General features: G+C 42.2%; 1 protein-coding gene across 1 annotated transcript in view; it reads left to right on the plus strand.

The window, feature by feature from the left end:
• Positions 1–19548, plus strand: part of DCTN2 (dynactin subunit 2) — a 767074-nt gene that overhangs the window by 415670 nt on the left and 331856 nt on the right. The window contains 2 exon segments of the mRNA XM_044083609.1: positions 4450–4496; positions 17424–17449. Of these exon segments, the coding sequence (XP_043939544.1) occupies positions 4450–4496; positions 17424–17449 (73 nt within the window).

The following is a 19548-nucleotide window of genomic DNA, read 5'->3' on the forward strand; positions in this document are numbered from 1 at the left end:
TCCGGCCTTCTCCAGGTGATGACTGAGGTGAGAAGCAAAGAGATCTATGCCCAGTCTTCCCCATGCACTTGTTATTTGTGAAAAAATGTGTGGATGCAGCATCCACTCGTGCGGATCCAAGAAATTTCTGCTCAGCCTGTCCGCCAGAACATTGCCCTTGCCTGGAACAAACTGGGATTGCAAGTGGATGTTCAGATTCAGGGACTTTTCCCAAAGAGTCATTGTCAGTCTGCAGAGGGGGTAAGAGTGAGTGCCTCCCTGCTTGTTTATATGCCACATGACAGTGGTGTTGTCTGTCCTTATTAGCAGATAACCTTGTTGAAGGGATTTCCTGAAGGCCTCGATTGCATGCATCACTGCCAACATCTCTTTTTGATTTATGTGCAGATGAATTTCCCTGGGAGTCCATTGCCCTTGAATGCATCTGCCCTCCATGTGCGCCCCCTATCCATGATCTGAGGCATCTGTTGTAATGGTTTGACTTGCTAGAGGTTTGCTGAAAGACATGCCTTTGTTTAAATGACTTGCTTGAGCCCACCACAAAAATTCCCTTTGCAGGCATGGAATGAGTGGTATTACGTCTTCTAGATTGTGGCTGTGTTGAGACCATAAGCGTTTTAGGTACCATTGTAGCTTTCTCATGTGTAGTCTTGCCAGAGGTACCAGAAGAATGCAAGATGCCATGAACCCCAGGGCCTGCAGGATTTTCCTTGCGGTCAGCTGGGTGAGCTTTGCTAGGCTTTTGAAGTAATCTGGTAAATGTTCTTGTTTCTCCTCTGTGAGGAAAGCCATTTGTGATTGTGTGTTCAATTTGGCTCCTAGAAAAATAATCTGTTGGGATGGCAGTAGTCTTGATTTTTGAATGTTGACTGTGTATCCCAAAGCCTGTAGTAGTTGAATGACATAGTCCAAGTTTCTTACCAAGGTTTGTTTGCTGTCTGCTTGTATAAGGCAGTCGTCCAGGTAAGGGTATATTTGAATCCCCTGGAGCCTGCAATGTGCAACTACTGATGCCAGGCATTTCGTGAATACTCTGGGCGCAGTAAATAAGCCAAACGGCAATGCTGAGAATTGATAATGCTCTGACCCTGCAAGAAATCTGAGGTATCTTCTGCAACTGTGTCTGATTGGGACATGCAGGTATGCCTCCTTGAGGTCCAGAGTAACCAGCCAAGACCCCTTGCCCAGCATGGGAAGGAGTTGCTGTAAAGTCAGCATTTTGAATTTTGGCACAATGAGAAAAGTGTTTAGAGCAGACAAGTCCAGTATAGGTCTCCATTGCTTTTCTTTTCTTGGAACAAGGAACAGTCTTGAATAGAATCCTGGCCTTGTTCCTGAGGAGGAACCTTTCCTATTGCTTGTACTCGGAACAGCTTTGAAACTTGTATGAGTGCCTCTGCCCTTTGATTTGGTGGCAGATTTGGCATGCGTTGTCTCGGTGGTAAGGTATGGAAGTGGAACCTGTAACCTTTGTCTACTATGTCCAGAATCCATTTGTCCTTGGTTAAAATGTGCCAGTTCTTTGAGAATAAGGATAATTTTCCGCCTAGAGGTGCTTCTCTTTGAGCCTTGGTCGGCGGAGTGAAAGTCAAGTCATTGTGATTGTCCCTGTGGTGCAGCTGAACTCCCTGCGCCACTTCTCTGATTTGGTGGTTGCCATTGGCGGCCCCTGTAGGAGCCTTGATATTGCCCTCTACCTCGAGCACACCTGTTTTTTCCCCTTTGAAACTTGTCAGTGTCTGGAAAGGACCAATTCTTTGAAGGCCAATTCCTGCTGAATCTGGGTGGCTGAACCTGGAGGAAATCCTTGACTGTCTGTACTGATTTAGCCTTTTCCTCAATAGACTTCAACATATCCTGTGCATTAGCACCAAAAAGCTTCTGTTTTTCCAGAGGTGCATCTAGGAGCTTTACTTTAACATGGTCTGGCAGTGGCTGTTCTTTCAGCCAAGCATGTCTACGTATAACGGCCCCTGTCATAGCTGCCCTACATGAAGCTTCCAATGCATCATAACCACACTGAAGAAAATGATTGCTAACCTGCTGAGTGTTATGAACCAAATCCTGCAATGCCTTTCTATCTATAGGCTCAGGAGAGGCTAACCTTTTCTGAAAATCATCCATTAAGTAATCCTGGTACTGAAACATATGAAAAAGACAGTTAAGTGACCTCATGGCAAGGGTGGAAGAGGTATAAACTTTTTTGCCCCATCTCTCCAGGGACCTTGATTCCCTGTCTGCGGGCAAAGGGTTTTTGGCCGAGGAAGTAGCCACTCCTTTGGGCCCCTGAGAAATAGTTTCTAGATCCACAGAGTGGGCCTTAAAGAGATGCTTATGTGTTTCAGGAACCCTGTAATATCTGTCTGGCTTGACAGGAGCAGGAGGGAGAGAATCAGGGGAAGCACCGGAGTCTGAGTATACATCATCCAAGACATCCAACACTGGAGGGATAGCTAATGGTCTGTGCTGGGGTAACTTCAGGAAGGTACGTAGCCTTTTCCTGGAGTCAGAAAATTCCTGACCCTGCCACTGAAAATGTTCTCTCATAGAGTGGAGAACTTCTCCGAAAGAAATATCCTCTGGAGGAGAGGCAGAAGGAATTGATTCCTCAGCATCAGAGTCCTCGTAGGCCTGGAAGGATTCTTCCTGGGTATCTAAGTGCTCTGAATCCCTAGAGGCTTCATCCGAAGAGAGGGAATCTGTCTGCTCAGTCCTAGGCCTTTTATCTGCAGGAGGCTGAGAACTTCTGTCTGGATGCGACTGAGAACCTCTGATTAGAGAGATTAGATTTGCAGCTAGGGTCATGATCTGTTTATCAGAAGAGGGGCCCTGGGAAAAAGTTTTAGGAGGATGGGCCTTAGCCTGGCTGGTGGCCTTAGCACGTGTGAAGGCCTTGATTGACATGGAGACCGGAGGCCTAGCTGCCCCACGTGCAGGAGTAACTTTATCCACTGGTATGGTGTCAGGTAAATCCTGAGCTTCGGTTTCGGGAGGAAAATCAACAACCGGCACCGAGGAAACCTCCGGGACCGAAGTACACGGTAAAGCGGTGTCGTTGGCCTGGAGCGGTGGAATTACCGCCTCCGAAGAGACCGATACACTCGCGGAAGGCTTAGGCATGGTATTGGTGGACGACGCGGGCCGAGGATGTTGGTCCCGGTCCTTGCGTTTTTTGGAAATATGTGCTGTCGGTTGTTCCGACGGCATGATATAAGCATAATTTTCGCCAAAAAAGTCTTCGGCAAATTCTGCCCGGCGCCTGAGTGTGCGCTTATTAAAGCAAGCACAGGCCGAGACATAGTGGTCTGGGCCCAGGCAGGGAAGGCAGTAAGAATGGAAGTCCTTATGAGGTATTTGTTTACCACAAGACAAACAATTATTAACTTTTTCAATTTTTTCTGACATGGGCTGAGGCAAGAAAAATGTTCCCCAACGGGGTACTTAGCTTTTTGATGACTTCGGTAACTGAAAACACAGGAGCTGACCGACCGGCACTTGCGAACTGCTTTCCGCGCGGCAAGAAAGACTGAAGAAGATGGCGTCGGTTGATGCTTTTATACCCCAGCCGCTCTGACGTTGGGGAGGAGGCGACATCAGCCGACGCCGGACCCAGACTTTGGAATCCGGCCGACCGAAGGGCTGCCTGAGGCAGGACAACCCATATGTCAGGACTGCAGTTGCATTCTTGAAGGACATCTGGAAATTCAGCTACCAAAGAAATTAAAAATCTAGCATGATAGAGGAAATAGCCCAGGTTAGAGTAAACTCAGTCTCATGAAGTAGTAATGTATGAAAAGAGGTAAGCAATGGGATCACCAAGATGAAGGGGTGGGCAAAGCTGTGATACTGTAGACAGCAAGAGCCTGTCAGAAGAAATAGACAAGCACCTATGGCTGTAGCAGGGTGGGCCAGGGAGGTGACAGCAGTCAGGACAGGTGCTTGGAGTCAGCATTTCCAAATATGTTATCTGTGCAGACAGCCAGCATGTCAATGATGATGATGATGATGATTCTGGAGTGTGATAACTGGCTATGGTAGTGAAACAGGGATAAGAGGCTTGGTAGTAGTACAATGATGGAGAAACCCAGTAGACAGAGATCAGACTTTAGCTCTGTAAGTCAGGGACAGGCTTAATCTTTATTCAGAAGGAAGAGTGGTGCTTACACCTGGCTGGAAAGCTATTTCTTAATGACTGAACTTTAAAACTATGAGGCAAAATGGGATGTGTACATGCTACAGGAATGGGTCATGGACAGAATACAAAGATCTGTGGACAAGGAAATGAAGAAGAGGCAAAAATGATCAAAGAGAAAAAGACCAAACTAGCTTTCAGGAATGCAAGGCTAGCAAACAGGTAAAACAAAAGAGCATAAAACAGGTGGAAGAGAATTTTGGGAAGGAGGATGTGCAGTACAAGCAGGCAAGCATATGGATACCAAAGGAGGGGAGAGCAGCAAAGGTACAAGTTGAGGAGGAGTTGACACAGGAGGAGTCGAGCAAAGATCTGGAGAGGAAGCTAGCTGGCACAACATTAAGGGTAAAAAGGGTGAGGATAGCAACTATGACAATTTTAGCAAAATATTTTTTTCCACCATAAAGAAGACACAGACAAACACACTGGTCAGGCTGAGCAAGGATGGCAGGGGGGAATAGTACAGATGCATAAAGTTCTTTTAACAGCGAAGTTTCAAGGAAAGTTTAACGTAACAAATCATAACACTTGCGTTTTACCATATTGTCTTCCCATGATCTAGGTGTTTTTTCTACTGGTGTCTCTTGTATGCAAAGCTAATGCAGGTTTCACTTATGTGAAGGTGCTGATGTAGCCAGTGCGAGACCTGCCATCTTCTTCTCTTCAGTTCTTCAAGCTGTGGTGCCTTACAAGGTACGTGCTTGTCATATTTCAGTATTACAAAATAAAGTCCCAAATGAAAACTGTTTTCTGATTTATAATAGCACAGTGTCTATGTACAAATTCCAAGTGAAACTTTGCTGTTACACTGACATCTCCTAAGAGAGGCAACAACATATAGAAATGGGAAGAGGCCAAGAATACGTTTGGACTGCAGGCTAGAGACTGATAATATCTATCCTTGATAGGAAAGGCAGACTATAAGAAAAAAGAAATGAATAGGAGGGATCCTAAGTGAGACTAGCACTGGTACAGTTTTTAATAGCATCTACAAAAGAAGCTGCTGTTAAAAAAGAATAATTAGTAGGGCATATAAAATATTGTATAATTATTATAGGACTCAATTAGAGGAGGTTAGAAAGGATTTGAAGGAGAATCCAGATATGCAATTCACAAAGAGACAATTGGAGGATACATGTATGTCTCCCAAATATTCAATAAAGTCTAGAAGATTTAGGGTTTTTGCTTGGAAATGTTTGCACTGGTATTTTTATACCCCAAGCAAACTCCACGGAATTTTGCCTTGGGTAGAGTGCAAATGTTGGAGGTCTGATGGGGAAAAAATAGTCAATTGGGAGAACATTTTTTGGGAGTATACTGAGTTAGGAAACCTCAAATCTTCCCTGCAGACTGTCAAAAATACTGGGTGAGCAAATTGGCATAACTAATGAAATTACTTTTTTAAGCTGTGATACAGAATCAGAATTACCTTGACATAAGTAAGGCCTTGCTGTGTTTAATTCTGATGGCTGCAAAAAAAAAAAAAAAAAAAAAAAAAAAAAAAAAAAAAAAGTTACTAGAAAATGGAAATCAAAGTCTAAAACAACCGTACTAGTATAAGAGTAGCACTGAATATAGTAAAGATAAAAGAACTGAAAGTGTGATCTTAAGAAAAGGAGCAAATTACACACCCAAAACTAAAACTGTGGGAATAATATATGCAGAATAATGTCTTCAGGAGGAATGAGGTTTATGGGAAGGCAGGAATTGAAAGAGCTATGTAATGTTTGCTTTACAATGACATGCAGAAGAAATGTGATGCATAATGTTTGAAAATGAAAATGTATCAATGTATGCAACTGAAAATGTATCACTATGGTTTGTTATAGTGCCTATGTCATAAGTGATAAATAAAGATGTTTCTTGTTTACAAAAAAAACATATATGGCAAATTCATTCTCATCAAACAGTAGGACTGGAACTGCAGGTTTCTGGTTAGCCTGGCACCTCAAATTTTCCCACCTATTAGCTAAAACCCTTTTTACATGTGACACTTTGCTGAACAGCTTCCTCTCCAGATCTTAGATGTGCAACACCAGCAATCCAGCTTAATGCAAAAGAATATAGTGAAGTTCATGAAGTGTCCTAACAAACGCCATCCAAGGATGTTTGTTTGTGTCTTTCGGCTTTTCCCGGTTAGGGGTCGCCACAGCGGAACTCCGGTCCGCTAATGATTGGTACTGGATTTTTACATACTGGGTTACCAGCCCTGACGCACAACCTTCAATGAAGGCACGCCCCATTCACGTATGCCTCCACATAGAAGACGCTCTAGCTGAGAATCGAACGGGACAACGGCTTGCTATGAGGCGACAACGCTACCGCAGCACCACCACCACCACAGTACTTCTGGAAAAAAAAAGGCTGGGATCTAACTGAATATGCCAAGAACAAAAGGCTACGGCTTATTATATTTATGATAAAATATAATGCAATCTGAAAGATATTACTCTAGCTGAATATATTGTAGGCACAATAGGCTATGGTTTATCATATTTATGATTAAAAAAAAATAATGCAATCAGAAAGCCATCTATGCCAAGTGACTTTTGAAACAGTAGAGCCTGACATTTTAGCAGAAAAATGAATCAAAACTGAACATTTTCATGTTGACCTAGTTCTGTTCAAGTAAAAATAACAATCTTGTACCAAAAACTTGAGAGGTAGAAACATCTAGTATGGTAATGTAGGAATAACCAGCTTCCCTTCATTGGTCTGCAACTCAGTATCTGTTTTTAATTTTTTAAACTTCTTTTTGGATGTGAGCAGGACATACCAAGCAGACAGTTTTGCAATTTTGGAAACAGTAAGGCTCTTGAGATGTTGGGTCTGCTCATATACATTAAGGAAGCTAAGCTAGTATGAAGGATTTTAGTTACAAAAGACTGGCAAATTTTATAATTATGGCAATCATGTTCACCTCCTAAGTACAACAAACACAGAGTGAAGGTCTTTGTAGGGAATGTGCCTTCCACAGTCATACTTCCCTCTCTTAGTTGAGATGAACAAATCTTAAAGATAAGATACAAAAGAAACAAAAACAAAACAAAAAGGTTCCCCAACAGAGTGCTCATCTCAACAAGCCTTGGCAGTGGTAGCGGCACACAACATGGTAGACAGACCAATGTTAGTGAAGTCTCTGTGTTTGGACAAGTGAAAAGACAGTCTGAGGACCCTACATTAACATACCTACTTACGTACTCCTACGCTAGCAAGCTGAGGTCATACGCTGATGTATGTAGCATCCAGAAGGATTTTTGTCTTTGGCACCCATGTCAGACATCAGGTTATTCTCAGCAGAATAACCCACAAGTACTGAAACAGTGTAACAATGATCTAAGGAAGGACATCAAAGCAGATTGCAGCAGCCAACAGACTGAGAAGATGAAGAATAAAGGAAGCTGGTGAATCTGAAGTAGCAAAACTTGACTGGTTTGAAGTTGAAGGATAGCTACTTAGAGGGAGGAATTCTGGCAGTTTGAATGGTGGTATTCAGATGACATCCAATAAACTCTAGAGCATGAACAAATTCCAGACTAGATTTGTTGAAACTGACTGTAATGCCAAAGGACAGGCACAGATGGACCAAGAAGTCTTGGGCCTGGATCAATGACGGTTCTAAAGTTGCTATAGGGAGCCAGTCATCCATTTATATAAAGACCCAGAATCCATGTAGCCTCAGCCAAGCTGCTATTGCAGCCATGCATTTGGTGAACACCAGGGGATTTAAGGTGAGGCCAAAGGGCAGTGCTTGAAATTAGCAGTGACAGACTCCCAGCCTGAAATGCATTAACATCCTGGAGTGCCTTGCTATCTTTATGTGATAGCAGAAATCATCTTTGAAGTCCACTATGCACATCCAATTATCCTTCCTCAGTGAAGATGGAATGGACTGCACTATCATCATCTAGAACCTGGTCTGTTTTACGAAATGGGCCCGAGATCCTTGGTTTTGTTTGGCAGCAAATAGAAGTCTTGCGAGACCTCTTGGATGACTTCTTTCCTGAGCAGTTTTTGAATCTCTGATGCTGCTTCCTTTCATTGGTGGAGCAGTATTATCTGGAAGGGATTTTAGTCTCAGATTTTGTGAAAACTAGAAGAGAACAGTGTAGCCCCTGAAAATGACAATACCCAAGCACTGATATGATGACCTCTCAAGTTTGGAGGTGGACAGCCAAGTGTCCCAAACGGCCTACAGAGGACAGCAGTTGGGCAAGGTTTCAGAAGTGTGGGAAGGGCTTGCCAAGGATAGGTCCTTTGAAGCCCTGATTCTGTGGACCACCTCTGTCCCTAAGGCAGTGCTCATTAAAGTTCCCCACTATGCCTAAGGGGTGCACCTTCACCTGGAGGGCCCTGGAAAAAACAGTGCGACTTTCAGAAGAACATCCCCCCCCCCCCCCCGTTTCTTGAGAAAGTAATTTGAAATGTGGAAATGTGAACTCCCAACACAGGGAACATCTTGCTCCTGGTCAGTGAGTCCTTATCCTTTGGCCCAAATAAAATGGATCCATCAGAGGGAGCACTAAGGAAAGATGCCATGAAGTACTCCACAAAATTACAAAGGCGCATCCAGGCATGATGGTGGACTGCAATGTCAGTGCTTGCCTAAGTCGCCATACCATTCACTGCATTACTGACGAGTCACATGGAAACATTCAAGAGAGACAACATGGCGGCCAACTGAGTCTCCCAAGATCTTAGGAGACTTTACTGAATGTCAAGATGCAACTGACTTGGTAACATCAGTGATTAATTATCTCTAAAGCCTAGTCAAATGTGCCATTTAGTTAAGGGCACAGAGGGCAAAAATGGCTGAAGCACATGTGTACTTATCAAATTTGTTCAATGCCTGTGACTCTCCAATCGGAAGTGCACTCTCTTCAGAGATTTTCATGGTTACAGCAACCACAACAGCAGTGACTGTAAGACCTCTCTCCAGAAGGACCTATCCTTGGATAGGACCAAAAATTTAAGGCTTGCGTGATATTGACTCCACCACAATAGGCTCTCTTCATACCCTCCTGGACACAGGGTTAACAAGTGTATCTAAAGGGGGTACCAACCAAGACATGGATAGTTGCTTCAGTGGTCCAACTGCCTCACTGTCTCATTTCAAGATGATTGCTGAAGGAAGCATCATCACGGGAGGATTTAAGGGACCCTTTCCCTTTATCAAGGTCGTAATCCTCTGTCAAATATTCCTCAAGGGAATCCAAGCATTTCCTCTTACACCGACTCTTCCTATGCAGCTCCCCAGGGAAGAAGCTGGGGGGGGGGGAGCAACTGTGGAGCCCAGTGACTGGGGCTGCTGAAAACCTTTTGGTGTGGGCTGTCCCAGGGCAAGTTCATGTGAAACGAAGGTCCTGGATGGATGGGAAGATTGGGATGGATCTGACACCAGATGTGATGATCCGATTTCATAATGAGACAAAATCCTCAAAACAACACTGTGGCTGAATGACTGGGAAATGTCCCTTCACAATCCTTAAACACAGAAGAAATCCCCACTCCAGCAACTGACCCTGCCATGTCCATCACAAAGTCAAGGGCCAAGACATCCAGGGCTGATATGACTATGGGGCAAAGATAGCTCAGTCAATGTGAGTCTACCCAGCACCCCCCCCCCCAAACCGTACAGCTCTAGGATGTACACTGCTCAAACAGTGCTGGAGTCAAATACAGAAAGGCAGTGCTCAGTGTTAAAGTAAACCAAGCTGTGGGCACTGACAAATTAACAACACATGTGGTCAGTGGATCTAGGGTCACTGGTACTGAAAGACAGACCAGACAAGGAACAAATACTAAATGGGCAGGAGGGGCAGCTCTCTCCACCCTAAAAGCTGAGGGAGAGGGAATGAACCCAAAGTCCAACTTGAGCCTTCAAAAAGTATGCATTATCTTGTCCATATCCGATTCCATAATACAACGGGTGAACCTTGTAGACCTGGAGGAAACTACTGAGGATGGCTTATTGGGTCAGATCAAGGGCTGCTCGACTTCCTGGGTCCTGAAAGGGAAAGAAAGGACCCAAGGAAAGGAACACAATGGGTTGAGCTCCGGATCTGACATGATGGCCAGAAAGAGGTGCTGGAGCTGATCAGATTCTGCAGCTGCTGACAAGAAGGGATTTGGAAATGTCCAGCTGTGGTGACCTGGGTGTACCCAACACCAGAGCTGGCAAAAGTGATGATCAGCACAGAGGGATTACCAACACTGGGTCCACAATAGTAGTCGGGGATATCGGAATCCTTGGAGCCTTCAGTTAAGATTCTTCCTCAAGGAAAGACATAATAGGCCATTTTTTGGCCTCTCTTTTCCTCTACCCTTTTCGTTCTCTCCCTCTTTTCTGTCTCTTTTTCCTTATTCTTGTTTTTTTCTCTCTATGTTTTTTTTTTGAAGGAGAGGCAGAAACCTCAGTACTCCGGGCAGAAGAAGTGAGAAGCATACCCTTCTTGACAAGCTTCACCCTATGATCAGCCAAGACCCTGTTAACAAACAAAGCACAAACCTGGTAATCGGTACCTAACCCAAACATTTGCAGAAGCCAAAAGTCTTGTCCATAATATTACCACTAAGCACACTACACAATTGGGAGAAAACCCTAAAAGGACAGTAAGCACACGAGATGGACTAGCCTACTGAATTAACACTCTAGTAACCCTAGAAGAACTTTAACCATATAACAATACAACAAATCTGTACACGTGAACAATCTGCTTAAAGCAAGTAACTACAGAAACACTAGAAAGGAATATCTCTATATACTAAAGCAGAAAATGGCAGGTGGGAGTAGAGCTCATATGCTCAACAGCTGCAAAACAGAGCTAAAAAACAAAGAAGAGTCCTTCTACTTATTTATTGGAAAAAGGAGAAAATAACTAACAGTACTGACAGAATAAAATGCAGCAGCAAATATCTGAAAGCAAAGCCAGTGGCAGTTATCTGTACAGCAGCTTTGAAGAACGCGCCTGACATGGGTCTACTTCACATGACTGAAAACTCAAAATACTGAATTTCACTTGACTGAGACCACAATATCTAATTTTCAAAATACTGAAAACCCATTTGACGGAGTCTCATTATATCGAAAGCTTACAATACTGAATTTCAAAATACTAAATTTTAAGCCTAGACATGATGTGCATTTCCCTTCACCTGTGATTTGCTTGGGATAAAAAAACAAACAAACAAAAAAAACATTACTGACATTTAAAGTGTCAACTGTCAGAATACCAATAGTAGCATAGCATGCAGTGTTGTAGTATTTCTAAATGTTGGTATGTCTCTCTACACTTTTATGGGAAGTATCTAAAGTAATATTGCAGATGTTTTGTGTGCTCCCGGCAGTAGTGGCAGTGTGTACAGTACTGTAAGGTAAGTAAAAAGGTATATGCCCTTTTCCCCACTATAGTGCAATCCTAGAGCTAGTATATATAGTTGGGAGGGGATGTGGGAGGCATAGCCCCTCACCTAATTTGGTTTCATATCATTCGGTTTCTGTTAAGAGGTTAAGCAAGTACTTTTTAAGTTTTGGAAAGAGCTAATCACTGGTGTTCTAAGTATGCATGTTCATGGCTTAAAATTCAGTATGTTGAAATTCAGTATTGTAAGCTTTCAGTACAATGAGACTCAATTAAATGAGTTTTCAATATTTTGAAAATTACGTATTGTGGTCTCTCAGTCAAATGAAAAATTCAGTATTTTGAGTTTTCAGTCTTGTGAACCAGATTTGTCTGACACTTAAGAGCAACAAATGAGATCTGAGGAGATTCAGGCATGTAAAGCATTATGGGAAAGGATGTGGAGTTTCGGAGCTAAATATTCTAAAATGCCAGCCTCACATTAGATAACCCCTGGGTCAAGGCAGACGGTAAAGACATCAGGTTAATAGTTTCCAGGGAGTCTGAAGCCTGGTTCCAAGCATTCTTGGAGGTCTGCTATGGAATTAAGTTGAATCTTATAATATGTACTAGAAGAATGTAGGAAGATAGGTATCCTAGGACACTTAAGTACTGCCTTGCTGGAATGTACAGCTGCTGTGAAAAATCAATCATATTGTGAATTTCCAGTAGCTTGCTTTTGGGGAGGAGCACTTATTCGGATAGAATCTGTAACTGCACCAGAACAGCTACCATCAAAAGATCAGGGATGATTTTGTTTTTAATTTACTATGATCTAACAGATGAGTTATCTCATGTGATGGCGATGGGAAGATGTGATGAGCTTTATATTTTGGAGTAGAATAATATTTTACAATTGACTATAAAACATACTTGTCTGTGATTATTAGTTACCAAGAGGTTAGATGCTGCTTTAAGTTTTTTTCTCCAGAGCAAGGTCAGTATGTTAATCACTGTGATGGTTGTTTGGTTTGTTTGTTTTTCTGTTTTTCCTTCTTTCCCTCTAGAGAGATAGCTGGTGATGTTTTTCTTTTGTCCAGTCGCTGAACACGAGACTGCTTGTTATGTGACTGTTACAGTAAAAAGGTCTCTTATTAGTAGGGCAAATTTTTTTAAACTAAGGTCAGGAACATGGAACATTTGTTTCAATGAAAACCTGATTTTCCCTTTCTTTTACAAGTTATTATTTACAACGTCAATGGCCCAAGCAGCAACTCTCTTAAAAAAAAAAAAAAAAAAAATACCATAAAGTTTAAAGCCACCTTTTTGGAGATACTGGAATACATTTTTTACATCTACAGTCAGCCAGTTTCCTTTTTATTTCCATCAGTACTGTATGGACTCTTCAGTATCCTTTAATGGAAAAACATTTAATGGTGTCTTCAATGGCTATATTTAGACAATCAGAGAAGGAAATTATTTTGCTGCGGCAGGTCCAATAGTGCCTTAAAAGTATAAAAAAAAAAAAAAAAGGCACACTTGTCTCAAAGGAGAAGGCTACAACTTTGTAAGAGTTAAAGAAAGTCCCAAGGTCCTGAAACAGTTCAGAGTAAATTCTAGAGTAGAGTCGTCTGGACCTCCTTCAGTAAAGATACATGATGAAGCAATCATCTAGGTACGGGTAAATACAAACACCCATTGTCTTGCGAAATGCAATTATTGAAGTCAAGCACTTTGTAAACACCCCTCTGAGTAGTAAAGAAACAAAGGGCAATGATATGAACTGATAATGGGAACTGCCAACATCGAACCTGAGGAACTCTCTCTCTCTCTACACTGGCCATGTGGATATGCAGATAGGCACTACTTCCATCCATGGTGACAATGCAAGCTTGTCAAAGGAATACAGGCAGAAGGCTCTGCAAGGTTAACATCTGAACTCTGAACATTTTAGAACTTGTTTAACCTTGAGAGATCTAAAATGAGTCAGAGTCCCTTCTTTTCTTGGAACCACAAGTCTCGAGCTAATTCCCATATTCTCTTCTTTTTTTCTAGTGCCTTCTTTATGGCTCCCAGGAAAATGTCACTTAGTAGTGGTGGTGGTGGTGGTGGACTTGATCCGTGGGAACCAGTGTAATGTCTCAAAATGTTGGATTTTTTAAAAAATGCAGTCCGTACCCCTGCTTTAATAACTAGAGGAACCTTATATCCTTTCTGATAGCCTCCTTTTGTTCTAAAACCTGGACCTGTCTGCCTACCTTTAAAGAAGAGGAAGAATGAGAAAGCAAGGCATGTTTGAAGAGAGGGTGTGTTGTAGTGGGGTTTGGAAAGAGGTGAGGAATGAGCTTTGCAGAGTCACAGCTGTTTCCATTAGGTGGCATAGCAGTGATAGCCCCCAGTCTTGCTCCATTGGTCCACTTGACATTTTTTCTTGTATTACCCCCTTTGTACCCTTTTATGGTTGCTCTTGTATTGAATTCAGCAGAAAGTATGAACAGTCTCAGTAAAAACTGCCCTATTATCTCACTGCAGGGTAATGAAATAGATCCTTGACTGACTGAATGGTTTTCCCTTTCCTCTCCAGTATCAAACACCCTCTCTTTGGGGTTGACAAACAGAAATATTTCCAGATAGGATAAAATCAAATGAATGGGCCAGAAATAAACAGCCCTTGGTTCTCAACTTTTCTGATGTTAGGCACTTGTTGCCTAAAAGAAACCAAAAGACAAGCTCAAGGACAGCAAGCTCTCAGCCATGTCTAGATCTCTTAACTGCTTGGTGGCCCAAAAATCTGTTAGTCTTCGTTACAATCTGATGCCTGTTCATCTGACTTCCCCAGATACCAGCTTTAGACTTTTGAAATTATTTCTACGTATAAACAACTTCTAAATAAAAAGACAAAGGAAAAAAATACAGAAAAAAAACACACAAGGGAAGTAAAACCTGACAGTCGACACACAAGTATATTCTCAGTATAAAATGTGCAACTGCTATCAATTAAATTTGTTGCTTATAACCATGACAAATATTTTACATGGGTCTTCTATGTTAGAGCTCATTTTGTGCTTTTGAGAAGGGAGTTGATCTAGGACTTGGATCAGCTCATGCAATGATTGGAAAGGAAACAGCTAGGGGGTTCAATGCCAAAAAACTCAAGATCAAACACTGGCAACAATCGAAAAAAGAATGATGCAAGCGGGGTAGAAGTGGTGCTAACGTGACATTATGGAAAGCAAAGAAGACAAGACTTTGAAAGTGATAATCATATCACTAATGAGATACTTCACTCAGTACAGCTGTTTTTGGTAAAGGAATAAAGCACACAGCTTCAGAAATACCCTGCAGCAAACCAGTTTGCTCTCCTGTAATATTAAGTACCGTTAAGGATCTGTCCTGGCTCCTGACGAGTTCTCTGAAGAATGTGGCAATACAGAGACATTGCATTAGAACATCTCAATCTCCTCTCTGGCAAAAATGTCTGATTAGATCTGCAGGATAAATGAGACCCAAAAAATTAAAGGAGTGCTAGAACCAGCTGATGGTTATCTGTCTGGGAACAATAACAGTACTGCTGAGGACCATTCCATAGAAACATGTACAGTTTTGCAGACTTGACCAAGGAATTACACTGGTGGAAAACATTCATACAGAAAAACATCAGACCTGCAGTCTTAAACATTAACAGAAAAAATAGTTTCATGATGTGCAGGGATGGAGTCCTGCCTATGTTCAAGATAAATAGATGGCTGTGGAGGGGGTGGCATTGAGACTGACTCCAGTTTGCCCATCATAGAGAGGGAATGATCTCAGTCTTGCTACAGGAAAAAGACATCTCCTGGGATTCATTAATGCTTACACTAAGTGTACACCATTCTGAATGAACAGACAACACAAACATAACTCTCACCTTCTTCCTCCTAATTTTAGTTTTCATACTAATTTTCTTGCAGTTTTAAATACTGTGGGGAGGACTCAAAGACTATCACAAACTGTAGACTACTTGTACACTTAGTGTAATTTTTCTGAGTGACTAGAAAGTGCAAAGAATGTGGTAGGAATGTTCTTGAATACAGATCGTGTACATTTAGTGTAGATAAAGCAAGCTTGCACGCTGGGACACATTCTGGAATCATGGCTGAGGAGAATGTTGTCATGTTGCTGCTGTTTATTTTGTTGTGTGCCTGTGCGGACGTTTCATTCGGTAAGTACAAAAGTAGGGATGGCGGATGAGTAATTTCAAACATAGCTTCGTTATAGAAGGAAGGACACTGAAACCAGTGTCTGCAGTGGTAGGGAGAAAGGAGGGGGAAGTTGGTGGCACTGGGAGTGGGCGACAGTGGCACTAGACTGCAGCATTGGGAATTGGCGATGCCGGAAGTCTGGGTGGCAGCTTTTTATAGCACGACCACCATCCTCCTTGTGATCTGTAATGACAGATCAGAACACAGTGGGTGAAGATTAATGCTCGCTTTCCGCATGAGCAGCGCACCCAGCTGTCCTTTTCAATCAGACAACTGGTAATATGGTAGTCTAGGACTCACGTTTGGTGCTGGTGGCAGAGTATTTAGTTGTGCCTGAGGTCAGAAATTGCGGTTTGCTGCAGTTGTATTTGGATGTCATCATACTATTATAAACCCTGCCCAGGTGTTCCCTGAAGTCAAGCCTCCCTTGCTAGCCCTTTTCAACGCACAAACAACACACGCCCCTACCAGTTAGTGATCTTTCAAAATGCAAATCACGGTCAACCTATTTTCGGGGGTACCTATAAGGTTTGATCCCACTTTTAATGTTTGTCTTATGTCGTAGAAACATAGACTGGATTTTAAACCTGTTGCTACATTTACACCCTAACACGTTACAGATGCAGGGTACAAAAGCCAAGTTTTGTGCAACTTGAGCATTGTTTCATGAAGTGGTATAAGTGCTTGGTAACGGTTAACAAATTAAAATATTTTTTTTGTGACTTGGTGCACCACGTTCTGTGTTATAGAAATGTGCATCTTATTAGTGACAAAAGCGGATGGGAGATAGTAACTAATAAAGAGGGTTTCCAACTATTTTTATAATTTTACTTCGCTCTATGTATGCATTTTAATGCATATACATGGTGGGGTTTGAGCTGTAGTAACGGAAATGATAGTTGCATGTTAGCTGGAAAGAAGAAGATAGCATATGTTAGTGATAAAAAGTTCCATGAAGATGGTATTCAAATGCGAATGGGAAACAAAGTTTACCCTGGGGATCACTTCAGTGGCTCTGCTGGACAGAGGCACAGGGAACTAATCTAAGGGGGCGGCGAAAGCCAACACATTCTGGCTAGGCTTATAAATGCCTTCGGGCAGATAGCCTAGTACCTACCTAAAAAAAAGAAGTTATGTACTTGCCATAACGTTCCAGATGAGTAGGAAACAATCTGTCAGCAACCTGTGGGTTACGGATCCGATACAGAACCGAGCCGGCAGCATACCAAGCTAAAGATCCGAGCTCCAAGCTCCACCCCCTTAACCATACTACCCTGCAACCTCCTTCCAATCCTCAGATCGCACTTGTCAACTGCACAAACAACAAAACAAACTAACAAATTGAGTAAACCTGACTCAGAGACAAACAAAACTCGAGCATCCAAACCTCGAGTTCAGCTAAATAACTATTCAAGTTAGGGGGATGGAGGGAGGGACGGTTGCTGACAAATGAAGTTACCTACTCAGATGGAATGTTATGGTGAGTACAGAACTTCTTTATCTGAAGTAGTTAACTTCATCTGATCAGCAACCTGTGGGACAGTCTCCAGCTACCCGAAATCTTGGGAGGCCCTCAAGGAAGAATATTCCGGAGCAATGCAGAGTCAAAAGTAGCCCTTCCTCTAGACACCAAATCTAGCTTATAATGAGAAATAAAGGTGTGAGAGGATGCCCAGGTAGCCGCTGAACAAATGTCATCCATGGAAACTCTAGACCAGAATGCAGCAGATGTTGCCATAGAACACGCAGAATGACCATGAACTCCCATTGGTTCTGGCAAGCCAGATTCTCTATATGCTAAGAGGATACAACTCGAAATCCATCTGGCAAGAGTCACTTTAGAAATCGGTTTCCCTAGAAAAGATTTTGCAAAGCAGAAGAAAAGTTGGTCATATTTACGAAAGACTTTCGTAAATAAAAATGTAACTGTCTGTGAACATCCAGTAAATGAAGTTTATACTCCCCTTTGTTCTGGTAATTGGGGGAAAAAAAACAGCAAATTAATGGATTGATTAATGTTAGTCTCGGAAGCAACTTTGGTAAGAGAAGAGGGATTAGTCCCGAGAGATACCCTGTCCTTGTGAAATACAAGGTATGGAAGTTTGATAGAAAAAGCCTGAAGCTCCGACACTCTCCTGGCTCAGGTAATGGCTACCAAAAAGGCTGTCTTCCATGACAACAACTTTACATCAACGAAAGCTGTGGGTTCAAATGGAGGCGCGACTAACGCCTGAAGAACCAAGGTCAGGTTCCACGGTGGGGATGAATTTCTAATAGGAGGTCTCAAAAGAAAGGTACCTTTTAGAAAGGCCTTACAAATTCTGGTAGCAGCAAGAGAACCAAAGTTGTCCCCAATATGGAAATGGGAAATAGCAGCCAGCTGAACCTTTACAGTAGATGAACTGGCCCCCTGCTGAAAAATATGAGACAAGAATCCTAGAACCGCTGAAATAGGAGCAGTAAAAGGATCCAAGTTCTTATGTGAAGCCCAAATGGAAAAACAATTCCATTTACTATTGAAAATCTTCCTGGTAGAGGGTTTATGTGCCACCACCAGAAAGGACTTGACTAGGGAAAAGATACCAGAGTCCTGGCAACTAAGGGAACTGGATCAGCCAAGCTGAGAGCTTGAGCTCATCCAGGTTGGGAGGGGTCATTCCCGAGGGGTGAGAGATCAGATACGGAATGGGATCCAAGATCCAGAGAGGAGCTATGAGATGAGACCATAGGCAAGGGAAACAGACTTGACGAGGCCAGAATGGTGCTATGAGGATAATCTTGCTCCCCAACAGACAAGCTTTCTGCAGAAATTTTGTCATCAGCGGAAGTGGTGGATAAGCATAAAAAAGACTGGGCAGCCAAGCATGGACTACAGCGTCTCTGGGGGCTTCCCCTAAAGGAGGAAATAGAGCAAAAAACTCACTGCACTTCGAGATGGAAGGCGATGTGAAGAGATTGTAGCAAGGCTGACCCCACTTGAGGAAGATCTGTTCCGCTACGGAAGAATTCAGAGACCACTCGTAAGGGGAGAGAATAGTTCTGCTCAATTTGTCCGCCAGAATGTTCGACCGACCTAGAATGTGCATTGCTAGCAGGAAGCGGTTGGTGGAGATGGCCCATTCCCAAACTCTCATGGCTTCTCAGCAAAGAGGGTAAAGACCTGCCTCCCCCCTGTTTGTTGATATATCAGACCACCAAAATATTGTGTGACTGGATCGCAGTAGTCCCAGGAGGAAGGAAGGCAGGAAGGGCCTACAACGCTAAAAGGACCGCCCTCATCTTATGTATGTATATATACATATATATATATATATATATATATACATATATATATATATATATATATATTCACATATATATATATATATATATATATATATATATATATATATATATATATATACATATATATATATATATACACACACACACACACACACACACACACACTATATATATATATATATATATATATATATATATATATATATATATATATAGGCGGCACATTTATATCGATATATAAATATAAATATAGAATCACCACCAGAGACTCTACTGGTATGTAGCAAAACTCACAAATCCAAAAACCAGATAAGGGAAAGACCGCAACCACTGAAATAGTTTAATATAAACGTTAATATTGTAACACAACGTTTTGCTAGCATATGAATAACTGACTTCTTCAGATAAAATGTCATAGCTGCAGAAACAACCTGTTTATATAACGCCTACAATCAAATTGCACTAATTGAATCTCAATTAGCAATTTTTA

Source organism: Protopterus annectens, chromosome 9.part0, assembly GCF_019279795.1.
Source record: "Protopterus annectens isolate FY-2018-M chromosome 9.part0, PAN1.0, whole genome shotgun sequence".
NCBI classification, from domain to species: domain Eukaryota; kingdom Metazoa; phylum Chordata; order Ceratodontiformes; family Protopteridae; genus Protopterus; species Protopterus annectens.